Here is a 15711-nt window from a genome sequence, read left to right as displayed (position 1 = left end):
ACTATTCTGATTGGAGGGGAGAAAATACATATTTTAAGAAGGAGAACTCTGATTGGTTGCTCATTTGATATATGTATTGACGTTCAACTTTTACTGGTTCTCTCTTGCATCTTGTCTGAGGTGAGTGTGTGACTGTTCTTATAAATTCATTGTGAAGCTGGTTAAGATTTGTTTCTAAAATAAGGGCACATTTATGTCATTTATTAACAAGCAGGTTAAATAAAGTAATGTTTGAAGTCATTCAACTATGAACAATTAAATATATTTCAAGGCATACTTTATTTATTCAAGGTTGGAAGAAGTAATCTGATCCTTTACTTTAGAACAAATACTCATTAGCACATTTCTTTGCTAAATATATTTTGCTAAAGTATCAAAAGTTTCATGTAGATCTGCAATAAAAATATTTTTGGGGTATGGGGGGGGTCTGGGACCCGGAGTAATCCCGGCGGGCGGGAGCTGTTATGTCCCATCATGACACGTATGGTGTATATATATATTATAATGCAGCACAATCTGTGTGCTCCCTGCCTGTCGGCTCTGCTGATCGATGTATAATAAGGCTCTGCTGCCGTGATGTGCACTGAAAAGTGTTTCTGTCGCAATATTATCGTTGTCGAGCTAGCTAACTAGCATACATTGTCACTATCTGCTAACGTTAGCTTTAGCCTTCGTTTTCTAATAGTTTTTTTCATAGGCTATAAACGGAGGTGGTATAAGTAGGCTATAGATCTTGTACTTGAGTAAAAGTAGAAGTACTCAGATCTTGTACTTGAGTAAAAGTAGAAGCACTCAGATCTTGTACTTGATTAAAAGTACTCAGATATTGTACTTGAGTAGTGGGGGGGGGGGGGGGGGTGCAGTGCTTCGTGACCGCGGAGCGTGTGAACGTTGTGATCAGCTGTTTTAGAGACCGACTCTGCTTTGTGACACAAGTTACGGTAAGCATTTCAGATTGTTGCCGCGCATGCGTACCAGTTATGTGCGCCCCTGGCTGACATGGATGACAGTTAAGACACACACAGACACACTATAGCTCAGTTATATTTTTAATCAAAAAACTATTGAACACTGAAGTAACTATGATTGAATTGACTACAAATATGGCAATGGTGGTAAAGACTACAACAGCCATAATCCATTCTTTGTTTCAGGGACCTCTGCACCTGACCCTTTGATGTGTGATATTTTCATAACATGTCTGCATAGCAAGCAGTTGACATTCAAATGTTAATATTATATATTTCGATTGGAGGGAAATTACAAAAATATTTTAAAGAAGGAGAGCTGTGGTTGGTCGCTCATTTTTTAAATTCGATATATAGTTTGGTTAAACCAGAGACTGTCCTCTCGTTCATCTTATCTTGTCTGGGGTGAGTGATCATTCCTCTTGTGAATTAATTGTGAAGCTGGTTAAAGCAGAATGTCTAAAATAAAGAGCTTATTTTTGTCATTTATGAACAAAGGAAAGCTGGTTAAATGATTCCATAGCTTAAATAAAGTAATTTTTTGAGTCATTCAACTATGAACAATTAAATATATTTCAAGGTATACTATATTCAACGTTGGAAGAAGTAATCAGATCCTCTACTTTAGTACAAGTACTCATTAGCACAATTGTTAGCTAAATGTACTCCAAATATCAAAAGTAAAAGTACTCTTTATGCAGAATTCATATTTTCACAGAATGATATTATGGTAATTGTATTATCCTGTTTTTATAAATGCAAGAGCATTTAAGCATTTACAACATGGACCAAATGTTTAATCACCATGTGTGCAAGCATTGTGTTTGCAAGGTTTAATTTTTATTTTATTTTCACAGAGTGACGACTATTGAGCAGTTCATTACTGGTGAGTGTTGGTCAAAGACAGTGTTTGTAGTAACATATACCATGACAATATGTGGAACTTTCCAGTCTTTTCTTTGCAGGGTTTAATGCTGTGTTTTCCCCACAGATTGACAGCTTTGAGCAGTTCTCTACCGGTGAGTTGTGGTCCAAGACACTCTCAGTAGCATAAAGTATAATGAAAACAGATAGGCCCTTTATTAGTGTAAATCTAAGTGATTAGCAGCTTCTAATACAATTGATAATTTTTTTGTTTATAACTATTGTATGCTAAGCTATGCGATTGTATTGTACATTGTGTTAAGTAATTATATTTCCATGTCTGTGATGCTGATTAGTTTCTTCTCTGTTCTAGTTAAACAACCTACCGGCTTGACCAGCTACCCATCTACCTACTCATCTACCTTCTTCACTAGCTACCTATCTACCTTCACCACCTTCTCATCTACCTTCTTCACTAGCTACCCATCTACCTTCACCACCTTCTCATCTACCTTCTTCACTAGCTACCCATCTAGCTTCTTCACCAGCTACCCATTTAACTTCACCGGCTACTCATCTACCTTCAACACCCAGCTTTATCTCGTGAGCAGTTACAGTAAGTACATTTTTGTTGAACAGGATGCATCAACTATTAATGGACTTGTACGCTTTTGTTGCAGTTGAAATAAGTAATTGCGTAATTATTTGTACTATTTAAGGGGTCTGCTAATGTCTTTATTAATTCTAACAATGCCTACATACTTTCAGATGCCACGTGGTAAATCGTCCCGCCGTTCCCAGGCTGCAAAGCTACGCGTGGCTGGGACACGTGTGGGACATCAGCAGCCTGGCAATGCCAGTTTCGCACGTAAGTAGTCGAGGATTTTGTCATTCAATTTTGTATATGTTTAGGGTGTCCATTTTGGTTGTATCATTGTAAAATGTTTTTGCATGTGCATTTTTTACAGGCAGGCTCGTGCACAGATACACCCCTCTGTGGGCAAGCGAGCTAGTTATGATGAGGAGAATTGACTGAAATACACTTGATTTCTTTGCATTCATTTTTAGATAACTATCATGAAGCAGTGTTTGAAACATGGATTTGTTTGAAATATATACATTTTAAAATTCAATCACCGGTAGGACCCTTTATGCATTTGAGCCCTTTCCCTTCTAAAATCCTCTGCACGTGCCCGTTTACAGGTGTTATTGTAGGAAGGTGTGTTATTATTGCTTACATAATTTAAGAATTGTAAAGGTTCATTAAGTTTAATGTCGGTGTCATTTTCTCTGTTTTTAAATAGCCGCTGGCGGTACGGGTAACCGCCATAGAGTGCAGAAATGGCCAATTTCGTCCCTGACAGGACGACAACACAAGATGGTCATACCAGCGGAGTCTCCAGACAAGGAAGTATGAATTGTTTTCAGATTTTGTTAACAAAGTCTGGGTAATCATTAGTGATTTTCATTTGAAATAATGTCTTCTGTTGTTACAGTTTGTCCTCCTTGTTGGAGCTTCACATCTCCGTTCCATCGTCGATGGAATTGTGAAGATGCCAGAGGGAAGGTTTTCCTTTGGTGCCATGTCCACACCGGGGGCATGCGCAACCCAGCTGCGAACCGAGGCAGCCAATGCTGTGCTGCCTAGGACACCAGATGCAGTCTGTGTGATGGCTCCGAGCAACAACCTAACATCCAGTAGGACCATCACCGAAGCAGGAGAGGACTTTGCGGAGCTCCTCGCCACTGCCCGCAGTCGCTGGCCCAACGTAAGCTTATTTTTTATTGTATTTATTATAGTTCTTATAATATTACATTTTGTATTCTTATTGATGTGGTTGTATGTTTATGAATTTCTGAAAAATTGACATTTTTATCAACAAATTGTGAAAAATAGCGTACCTTTGTAACTTTGATTAGGTTTTTGCCATGGACTTCCCCCCGCGCCTTACCGTTGACCCTGACTACCAAGACATGATGCGTCAGGAATTTCGTCGTGTTGCGGCACGTATGGGTATGTTTAACAAATATTTAGGTTCAAGTACTACCGTAAATCATTTTCCTATTTTTCATTATTCTTTGTTTTAAAAGAGCAAAATATAATATCTGTGTGGATATGTTAGTAATTGATCTTGTTGGTTTTTTTTTAGGCGTGAAGTACACACCGCTTGCTGAGTACTTCCCTTTCAAAGAACTTGACCTGTGGAGCAGAGATGGCGTGAGTGACATGGCAAATGGAAACGTTTTCTCTGTATACTTGTTTGTAGCTGAAATTCCAAGTTCCGTTCTTGAAAAAACATATTGAAGGTTATGTGCTATTTGTAAATGTATTTGTTTTTGCAGGTGCACTTGAGTGACAGTGCGGGAATGCCAATCCTGGTCGGTTCTATCTGGAACGCAACATACATGCAACTTGTTCCAGCCGAGCCGAAGCCATCTCCTGTTGTCCACAGAAGATCACCGCCTGCGAGGAGAGTCACTCCAAGGGTGATTGTCAAAGGAGAGGTTGCCAAATCACCGCAACTGGATCCTTCCAAGTGGACCGTTTTCGGCCAGGGCAGGAAGGTAATTGTGTGGCAGACATCTTTCAATAAGAGTGATATTCCCTGAGCAGTTTGCCTTGATAATGATGGAAGAGTACCCATTTGATTAACACAAGCTATGCTATTTATCTTTACAGAGGAGCCAACACGATGAACCTGAGCAGTCCATTGATGCACTTAAAGAAGCAGGGACTGTTCAGCAGGAGGTAGGTCAACTTTGTAGTATGCTTTGAAATCATTGGGGTATGTTTATTGCAGTTTATATGTGCATTTCTTTTTCTAAAACAGTGTTTCTTCATTTTTATTTCACAGGAAGTGGAGGAGAGTTATCTTCCACTGACACCTGTGTGGTTTAGCAGTGCAATGTTGGTTGAGATGGACAAGATTAGTCCATCCCATCTTCCTGGCCCTGATGAGTGCACATCACCGGTTCCAACACCACAAAAGGTAATTTGTTTGTATGTTGGTTGATGCCCTATTATAAAATGTATCCTTCCTGACAAACTTTAAATGTATTACAGTGAGGACAACTTATACTGTCCATAAGGAGTTATTAGTGGAGGATTAATCATTTTGTTTTCCTTACGTTAGAAAGCAAAGTTGGAGCTGAAGCAGAGGGCTCCTGCCTCCAAGAAAACCCTGGCAAAGCGACAGGTTGTTCTTGTTTTCTTCTTTTTTAAAGGCAATATAGGACTTGTTTAAAACTAAGAAGTTACACGAATATCGGTGGTGTTATTTATTCTCAAGTTTACTAAATTGTTTTGTTTTTTTAGGGGGAGGCAGCTCCCATTGTTGTGGAGGTGATTTTACGGCCACCTACCAGTAGAGGGACAGTTGCTGTGGAGCAGCAGGTCTGTGCTCTTTGTGTGAACGATGTGCTTTCAGAGTGACATTTGAATGAATCATGCTAATTTATTGACATAGTTACTTTTGCTCATTGTTAAAATAAAATAGTTTCAGTTGTTAGCCTGCATGCAGTCAACGTTGTTTCAAGTGTACACAATCAATGACAAGAAACCTCTCTTTTGAGTTCCATTCAGTATGTGTGTGGGTAAGTAGAAAAACAAAAGTTAATATATAACAATAATCATTTTGTATTAGTAATTGTATATCTTTCTATTATTTAGTTAAACGTTTGTGAAACAATTTAAGACACATAGTGTTTTTAGCAGTTTTTTTATATATGAATTTTCTTCTAGGAGGAGCCATTGCCGGGGTTGGAGCCATTTCCAGGAGTGGAGGCATTTCCAGGAGTGGAGCCATTTCCAGGGGTGGAGCCATTTCCAGGGGTGGAGCCATTTCCAGGGGTGGAGCCATCATCCAGCAAGGAGCCATCATCCAGCAAGGAGCCATCATCCAGCAAGGAGCCATCACCCAGCGTGATAGTGGATGTTGATGAGGACAACGGATGCAGAACAGGTAAGGGCTATGCTTGCATGTGTTCAGAAAAAGTGCAGCTGGCTGTTGTCGCAGGGACTGTTGTGAGGTATGCATCCGTTTCTGACGATAAAATATCTGTTGCATGTTCTATAGCGGCTGCGATCAAACATTTGATTGCGCCTGTGTGTTCGTGGAGCAGTACAGATATCGATGCCATACGTGTTGCAGGGTCAAAGCTTAACTCGTTTGTATTAGGGGAAGCCCATAAAATGAATGTAAAGCCAAAGAACTTGTGCAGGTTGGTTGAGCAGACCAGTGTGTTTGGACGTAAGTGGAACGTCAATATGGGTCTGCCAGTGTACGGCGAATTTAATTTGTCTGAAGGGGAACGGGTATTGTCGGAGAAGCTGCTTGAACACTTATCCAGGGATGGCATGTGTCTGTTTAGCCTAAATTCCGCAGCCAGTGTCATTATTCAACACAATGACTGTATTGTGGTCGTTGATTGTGGCACACGTGCTGCGTCTGGGTTAGCATCCAGTTATGGCACATCTGTAGCCGTGTTCAACACATGCCTTAATGACCTGATGTTTTACATCAGGAATCTCAATAATTCATTGAATGCACAGAAGTTTAGCATTACAAGACTTTCTGTGAAAGCAGCTGAAGTTAATTCGGAGACGGCTAGAGTCATTGATGGGGATATGGGGTGTGTCAGGGGAACATTCAGTCAGGGTGATCAACGCTTTAAATATGCAGGACTTCAGTGCATGGCTGTCAGTTTGGTAGGCATAGCCAAACACAACATTGACAGTGTGTTTACATGGCAGACCGACAACCTGGATAAAGTTGTTGTACTTGGTGACAATCTGTACACCTCCCTGCGTGACCAACAAGGTATCAGTGGAGGATACAGTCTACTTTCGGTTCCAGATCTGCCCAAGGAGACCATTATCGACGGACAAAGATTTCTGTTTCAATACAGTGACTTTGTGTCTGGAGATGTGGATGTGGTTGAGGGTGATAACATTGATGAGGGTGTGCACACCACTTTAAAATACGCACTGGAAAGCATGTGTAGTAAATATGACACATGCTTTCTGACAATGAATGGCGCTACATGTGCCATCATTGGTCAAGGTGGACACTACGCAGTGGTCGACTCCCATGCACGCAGTGCGTCTGGGATGAGCGATGGCGAGGGGCGTAGTGTTGTTCTGTATTTCAGAGGCCTTGAACACGTGTTTGAATACATATGGACATTTGCAGCGTTCCTCAAGAAGTCTCAAAAACAGTTTGAGATCGCTGGTGTCCGAGTCACTCACATAGGCCCAATTGAAAGCAGTAATCTGTCTTTGGGTCCAAGAGTGACTCCCAAAACGACAGAGACTGATTTGGGTTGTAGTTCAGCTATTCAGTCCACCAACATTCAGATGGGTGCAAAGCATAACATTCCAAAGGGATCTTCTGAGTCTCAAAAACAGTTTGAGGTCGCTGGTGTCCGAGTCACTCAAATAGGCCCAATTGAAAGCAGTAATCTGTCTTTGGGTCCAAGAGTGACTCCCAAAACGACAGAGACTGATTTGGGTTGTAGTTCAACTATTCAGTCCACACTTGGCTGCACCAACATTCAGATGGGTGCAAAGCGTAAGATTCGTAAGGGATCTTCTGCTTGCAAAAAATTAAAAAAGAGTGATGTTACCGCAGATAATTCAGACGTTGCTTTTGTCAAAGAAGTAAGAAGTGGACGACTGCAGTTTAATCCTCTTAGTCATCAACTTGCACAAGCTCTTTGTGAGCAGTTACATGTGCATTCAGAAAAAGTAGATGTTGTGTCTACACAAATTGGTTTAATAGGGGCTCCATGTCTCAATGAAAAAATAGAGGGTGACGGAAACTGTTTCTTTAGAGCAGTGAGTCAAGCTGTGTGTGGTACACAAAGGCATCACACAATAATTAGGCGTGCAGTGGTTCATCAAATGCAGAGCAATGCTGTGCCTTATGAGCGTATTTTGACCTCCTCCATGTCAGAATACCTCAGCACATCCAAAATGCGGGAGGTTGGCAGTTGGGCAACAGAATTAGAAATTCAAGCAGCAGCAGATGCGTTTGGAGTTAATATATTCACATATTGTGATCCACGCTGGCTAAAATATAGTTGCGAGAATGGGCAGTTGTCTAATCAGGGGGTTTATTTGGAAAACCGCAATGGTAATCATTATGAGACTGTTGTGTGTGTAAAACAACCTAATTTGCAGAGTTGTTATGGGTATTGCAAATTTGACACTTCTTGTCCAAGACTGTACAATGTCAGACGGACAACTAGGGGCAAAAGGAGGGTTACCGAACAAACGCATGGTACATCGTCTGCTGGGGACACAGATTGTGTGGAAAAGAGTGATGTAAGTAAAATCACTCTTGAATTTAATCCTTTGTGCAATGAAGTGGCAAAAACACTTTGCACAAAGTGTAATATAGACTTTGAAAAGCAGGATGTACAGGGACCTACAGTAACTGGGTCCCTAGGTGTGGTCTGTAAGACCGAAAAAATTAAAGAGGACGCCAATAGTTTCTTCGGAGCGGTAGCTCATGTTCTCAGTGGTTCTCAGAAGAGCCATCGAAAGATTAGAAAGACTGTTGTGAAGCATATGATGAATCACGCAGAACAAACGAAAGTAGTTGGGGGATCTGCTTCAATTTCAGACTACATTGAGAAGTCTCGGATGAAGTATGTAGGACATTGTGCCACAGATGTAGAAATCCAAGGGACAGCAAATGCTCTTGGAGTGGACATTTTTATCTGCAGTGGGGAAAAATGGCTCAAATACACTTGTAATTGTGCAATGCTTTCAAAAGAAAAAATATACTTGAAACATTGTGATAAAAATCATTTTGAGCCAGTGGTTTGTATCAAACCTTACGATGAACAAAGGTGCTTTGAATTGTGTAAAGTGGGGGGTTTGTCAGAGACACGGTCTATGCGTAGCAGTGTTGATATCTGTACTGGGAAGGGTGGGGTTAAAGACAATGCAGAGAGTGTTGCCAGCTGTAGTCGTAGGCATTCAACATATTTAAAAAAGATATACAGGTCACAAATTAAACTGCATTATAAAAGTAACACAGGGTACCAGCAAAGGATTAGGGATGCGTCCATGAAAAAGTATAGTGATGCAGATTATCAAGAGAGAGTAAGAGTCGGTCGTAGAAAAAGGTATTTCGAGGATGAAGATTACAAACACAGAGCAATTGGACATACTCAGGTTAGATACCATGAAGACCCATTGCATAATCAGATGAGAAAGGATTCAAGTAAAAGAATATATAGATGTAATCTGTTGGAAAAAAAAGAATATAGTGTAAAAAAATATCATGACGATGACCTGCATAGAGAAAGGGTTCAAGCATTAAGCAAACAGAACTATAGACTAAAAGTTTTACATAGAGAAAAAGCTATAGCATTTAGCAAACGTAAATATAGTCAAAATAAATTGCATAAAAAGAAGGTCAAATCCATGAGTTCAAAAAGGTATCATGGTAATCCAAATTATAAGAAGCGAGTAACGGCTAGCAACAAATTGAAGAGGCAACAAATGCAACAAAATAGACTAGATTTTGTGATGCAGCAGTTTTTGGCCAAAGTTAAGAATGGACCCGTTTTTGTGTGTAGCTGCTGCGAGAGGTTGTTATTTGAATCGCAGGCCTTGCACTGTAAAAAAGACAAATATAAGAATCAAGAACTCGCCAATAAATGCATCAGAGACACATATTTACACACATGTACTGATGACTGTGAAGTACCCTGTGTTTGGATTGATATTGGGAGAGGGCAGTCTTGGATCTGCAGCAACTGTGATAACAAACTTAAGAGAGGTGTGATGCCACCTGAATGTGTTCTCAATAATTTGGCAGTAGACCCCATTCCCCCAGCATTGGCTTGTTTGAACAGCATAGAGCAGCATTTAATTGCCAGAAATATACCATTTATGAAGATGGTGGCATTGCCCAAAGGTGGGCAAAATGGAGTTCACGGACCGGTGACGTGTGTTCCAGCCAATATAGTCCAAACTACAAATTTGCTCCCCCGCTCAAGGATGGAAGGTTCCATCTTGCGAATAAAGTTAAAGCGTAGATTGACCTTCAAAGGTCATTATAAATATCAATTTGCAGACCCAATGCGCATAAAGCGTGCATTACAATATTTAAAAAGAAACAATAAGCACTATAGGGATATTGAATTTAATAAAAGTTGGTATAACGAGTTTTGTAGGGAGGAGGAAGAGAATGAACAAACCCACACCAAGGAAACATCATCAGAGGCTGCTGAAGAACAGCCATGTTTGTTTCAGGACATGGATTTGATGGCTGTGGATACTGATCTGGAAATTGCAGATCAGTTTTCAGATAGAGAACTGAACATGGCCCCAGCAGAAGGCAATAGTCCTGCAAAAGAAAGTTCATTCATTCCTGTAAGGGTTCCCGAGTTTGAGGAACTTGATGACGCTCTGCTTAATGAGTTTTGGAGGGAACGGGATGATGACTTTGTAGACAATCCGACCTTGATGGATTTGCCAACTAATGAAACGTCTGATGCTAATGCTGATGATGAGCTTTTACACGACAGGCAACAGCATTGCATGTTTCAGGACACATGTCTGATGCCTGTTGATATTGGACAGGAAGTGTTGGATCAATATTTTGATAGTACATTAAATGTCGCTCCAGCAGAGGGTAATAGTCCTGTGAGGCTGTTAGCAGACATTTCCAACGAAGCAAAATGCTTTCCTGTATTGTTCCCACTGGGCATTAACACCTACCGTGATTCGAGGCCCCGCAAGATAACATTAGCACGCTATTTGAATATGCGTGTTTTAAATGCTGATGTTAGGTTTGCACAAAATATAGAATACCTTTTTTATGCTCAGTATTTGTCTGAGGTGCAACAGGTATTGTCCAGTGTGTCTATTGCATTGCGAAAAGGCAAAGCAGGCTTTCCATCCAAACCGATAGAAGATAATTTGTTGAATCAGGAAACCATAAGAAAACTGTTGCAATTTGATGATGGCTTTCGTTTTCTCTCACCTATTAGAGGTACTCCAGCATTTTGGCAGCGCGCACAGAGTGACCTCCTCGCTTGTGTGCGTCAACTTGGTGTGCCTACCTGGTTTTGTTCATTCTCTTCGGCTGATCTTAGGTGGGCAAATTTACTCAACGCTATTTTAAAACAGGAAGGTAGAACACAGACCGCTGAAGATTTAGATTGGGCAGACAGATGTGAACTCTTGCGTCGTAATCCTGTGACAGCGGCCAGGATGTTTGACTATAGATGGAATTGTTTTTTGAAAGAAGTACTTATGTCCCCTTCACACCCAATTGGCAAGATTGTAGATTATTTCTATCGCGTGGAATTTCAGCAGCGTGGCTCACCTCATGTGCATTGCTTGTTTTGGATTGAGAATGCACCCAAAATTGATAAGAATACAGATGAAGAGGTGATTCAATTCATCGACACATATGTGACATGTGAATTACCATCACAAGATGAGCCGTTAAAGGACATTGTGACATCTGTGCAACAGCATTCCAAGAGACACTCTAAAACGTGTAAGAAAAATAACACTGTTTGTCGATTTAATTTCCCCAGGCCAGCTACTGCTAGTACATTTATATGTCGCAGCAGTGAAGATCAATGCTTAGCAGAATGTAGCTGTAACTTGACACCATGCGAGTGTGTAAAATTAGAGTCTTTGGCCGAAAAAAAGGAGAAGAAGGAGTTTGCAGTTAAAATTCTGAACTCCGTCAAAAAGGCTCTTTCAGACGAAAATGTAATATTTGAAAGCCTGGAACAATTATTTGAAAGTCTGGGGATTAATCAAGCGATCTTCGAGGCTGCTTACAAATTAGTTGGTAGAAAGACACACGTTGTATTGAAAAGACAAATTGGCGAAGTCTGGATTAATCAATACAACAAACCACTGTTAAAATGCTGGAATGCCAATATGGACATTCAGTATGTGGTCAATGCCTATGCATGTGTTGTCTATATAATTTCCTACATCTCCAAGGCAGAAAAGGAAATGGGATTATTATTGGGTAATGCACATAAAGAAGCATCACAGCAGGGCAATCTAGATGCCAAGGATGCATTTAAAAAGTTAGGGAGTGTGTATTTACACAACCGAGATGTGTGTGCCCAAGAGGCAGTCTACAGATTGACACACATGTCCCTGAAGACATGCTCTCGCTTGGTCCAATTTGTGCCAACAGGGAAAAATACAATTAAAATAAGTAGGCCATTAAGTGTGTTAAAACAGATGGCAGATTCAAATAGTCTAACCACAGACAACATGTGGATGACCGGTTTTGTTGACCGTTACAAAAATCGGCCAAATGACACAGTTTTTAATAATATGTGTTTGGCAACATTCGCATCCGAATACAGGGTTATGTCACAGAGTGAAAGTCTCAAAAATGCCATCGAACTCCAAAATAATTTCGGGTTTATTATTAAAAGAACGCGAACAAAAGCAGCAGTTGTGCGTTATGCAAAATTTTCCAAAACAAAGTCTCCGGAATTGTTTTTCTACAGCAATTTCCAATTGTTTCTGCCGTATCGCATCGACGAGCAGTTAAAGCCACACAATTGGGAAACGTGTGAAGAGTTTTACACGAGCGGTCGAGTTAGATTTGCCGATGGATCCAGACAGCTGGTGAAATCAGTGGTCGACGCGAATAGAGCTTTGTTTGAACTTGATTCGGATGAATTACAAAAAATCCAAGACTCTTTAGACGGTAATGTAGATTTTGAAGACGCTTGGTGTGACCTGTGCCCCGAACAGGAATTGGAAAATCTTCAATGCAAAGAAGAGCGGGAACAAATTGAAACCGTAGACGGGGAGCAAATAGACGCTATTCCTGATCTTGCCGTTAATAATCGGCAAATCGGCCATTTGGAAAAGACAAAGAATATTTTGAGCAGAAGCGAAGGGCTGAAATTAGTTCGGTCTCTAAACGAAACCCAAATGTCTATTTTCTATCAAATACGACAATGGTGTTTAGACAAAATCTCGGGTAAAAATCCAGACCCGTTTCACGTATTTATAACAGGCGGTGCTGGGACGGGAAAGAGCCATTTGATCAAGGCTCTGCAGTATGAGACAGCCAGGTTGCTCTCAACACTCTGTGAAAACCCTGATTCTGTGTGTGTGTTGTTGACTGCCCCAACTGGAATTGCTGCATACAATTTAGACGCAGCAACTATCCATAACACATTTAGCATTGGCGTTAATTCAAAATTACCCTACACACCTTTAGGCGAGGAAAAAATAAATAGTCTGCGGGCCAAATATAGAGACGTGCAAATTTTAATTGTCGATGAAATATCCATGGTCGATCACAAACTCATGGCATATATTCATGGCAGATTACGTCAAATTAAACAATGTAGTGATTATTCCCCATTTGGTAGAGTTAGTGTGGTAGTTGTTGGAGATTTTTTCCAGCTGCCACCAGTGAAAGGAAATGCCTTGTATGTCGAGAAAGTAGGATTTAACCTGTGGCACAACCTATTTAGCATTGTAGAGCTTAAAACAATAGTCAGGCAGAAAGATATTGTTTTTGCGGAACTGCTAAATAGGTTGAGAACACGCTCAAAAGAAACAGCATTGTCAGCTAGTGACATTGATTTGTTGAAGAGCTGTGAAACAGGGGAAGAAAGTTCAGCATTACACATTTTCCCCACAAACGCTCAGGTTAATGATCATAATCTTGTGCAACTGTTGAAAACATGCCCGGAACATGTCGAAATAGAAGCTCAGGATACTGGCCATAACAGAAAAACTGGAAAACTTGAGTTAAAACATGGACATCACACCAACATCTATCAGACATGTTTAGCGGAACGTTTGGTTCTCGGGGAAAATGCTCGTGTAATGTTGACCAAAAATATAGATGTGACGGATGGGCTTGTGAATGGGGTATGCGGCACGGTGAGACACATAGTGATTTCACAAGGTGAAAGATTTCCTCAAACTGTGTACGTCCATTTTGACGATGACAGAGTTGGGGCACAGCGCAGGAAAGAGTCTGCAAATGCATCAAGGCAATTAGTGAACTGTACACCAATTTTTCCAGAAGAGGATAGAGTCACCGTTAAAGGTGGGTTGCGTCGCCAATTTCCTCTTAAACTGGCTTGGGCTTGTACAGTACATAAGGTGCAAGGGATAACTGTTGATAGAGCTGTGGTGTCACTTAAAAAAATATTTGCTGCTGGACAGGCATATGTTGCATTAAGTCGTGTTACAAATGTATCAGGCTTAATCATTCAAGATTTTAAAGCTAATGCCATCTATTGTAAAACAAATGTTACGCAAGCAATTCAGTGCATGCCTCAGTTTCTACGTGAAGAAAGGATCCACCCCAAATTGCACACAGACAATTTTACTGTGTTTTTGACAAATGTGCAAAGTTTGACACGTCATGTTGAAGATTTGACCCTTTGTACACAGCATTTGCAGCCTAACTGTATTGCTGTTACAGAGACATGGCTGCCTGCCGTCTCATCATTTGACGACATTAACATCAGTGGTTATACATTTGCTAGTTGTTCTCGAAGTGCATCTTACACCAGCGAGAACCCAGCATTAGTTGCTCTGCAAGACCAACAACATGGTGGTGTTGGCATATATAGTGCAAACAGTATTGAATTTAGTATTCTTCAAGTGCCAGATGTAAATTTAGAATGTATAGTGTACAACTGTTTGTCTCACGACATATTAATTGCGGTAATTTATAGACCACCATCATATCCCATGTCTTTGTTTAAAGAACATTTAGGCAAATTACTAGATTTGTTAGATCTATTAGGTGACACAATTGCTGTGATGGGTGATTTCAATGATGACATTTTAAAAACATCAACAATTTGCAAATTTGTAACAGACAAAGGGTATGTGCAGCAAGTCACACAACCCACTACCGAAAAGGGCACATTAATTGACCATGTATATGTGAAAACAACACAGTATGATGTAGAATCAACGGTGTTGCCCACCTATTTCAGTGACCATGAGGGGATTCTGTGTTCTTTTGCACAACTGCTGAGGTAGAGTAACTTCAGACGTCAAGCAAATGTAGGTAGAAATTCTGTGTTTTTTCTTCACCTTGTGTTTCATCGTGCCAAATTATGCGCTTCTACAGTCTGTCGAGATAGTTTATCAGATCAAAACATCCCCCCCTGGTTTAATTTGGTATGTTTTTAGGTATCATCCCCCCCTGGTTTAATTTGGTATTTGTTTTGGTATCATCCCTCAAGTTCATCATCTTCAAAGCCCCTTCCTCATTCAAAATTATCCTCATCTATCGGCCCCCTAAACCACATCCCTCCTTCCTCTCACTTAACTCCTCAAAACTAGCTTCATCCTCCCTACTTTTCGACCTTAACATGACTATTGAGTCACCCACCTGCGAGCTGTCATTGAAATTCTCAACTCTAATAGACAATTTACTGTCAACCAAAACTTCACCTTCCCGACCCATGCCAAAAGACACATCCTCGACTTTGTCTTCTATAAAAACCTCCCAGTACCTTGGCGTAATGTTTGGCCCCACCCTTTCCCTCGATCCTATCATCTGCCAAGTAATCAAAACCAAATTTTACCAGCTCTGCAAAGATCTGACCCTCTCCCTGAAATTACAACAGTCTCATAGTTAGGAATTATTTATTAATTTATATAGTTATTCTGTCGGTCTTCAGTTCTTAAAATCTTCTCACTTAACTCCCCAAACTAGCTTCATCCTCCCTAATTTTCGACTTTAACATGACTATTGAGTCACCCAGCTGTCATTGAAATTGTTCTTTATTATTAGTTCATTTTTAGCGGCTTTATCTCTCTCTCACAAACACACACACACTACACAATAAAACTAATACAAACAATAAATATTCATAAAATAATTAT

At 40.4% G+C, this 15711-nt stretch overlaps 1 protein-coding gene and 1 long non-coding RNA gene across 2 annotated transcripts; both read left to right on the top strand.

The window, feature by feature from the left end:
- Window positions 1-1823: 1823 nt before the first annotated feature.
- LOC117497558 lies at window positions 1824-4846 on the top strand. Its single transcript, XM_034149528.1, has 11 exons — window positions 1824-1854; window positions 1960-1987; window positions 2206-2448; window positions 2601-2700; window positions 3137-3243; window positions 3329-3601; window positions 3753-3846; window positions 3983-4050; window positions 4176-4397; window positions 4513-4581; window positions 4688-4846. Exons 4-11 carry the CDS (start codon window positions 2601-2603, stop codon window positions 4844-4846), a joined length of 1092 nt encoding a protein of 363 aa, XP_034005419.1. The 5' UTR covers window positions 1824-1854; window positions 1960-1987; window positions 2206-2448.
- Window positions 4847-4964: 118 nt separating this feature from the next.
- Window positions 4965-5629, top strand: LOC117497549. Its single transcript, XR_004557430.1, has 3 exons — window positions 4965-5029; window positions 5149-5226; window positions 5575-5629. It is a non-coding gene; the product is annotated as an uncharacterized LOC117497549 (long non-coding RNA).
- The last annotated feature ends 10082 nt before the right edge of the window (window positions 5630-15711 follow it).

Source organism: Trematomus bernacchii, unplaced genomic scaffold (assembly GCF_902827165.1).
Source record: "Trematomus bernacchii unplaced genomic scaffold, fTreBer1.1, whole genome shotgun sequence".
NCBI lineage: Eukaryota > Metazoa > Chordata > Actinopteri > Perciformes > Nototheniidae > Trematomus > Trematomus bernacchii.
This window is presented reverse-complemented; position numbering and strand designations above follow the sequence as displayed.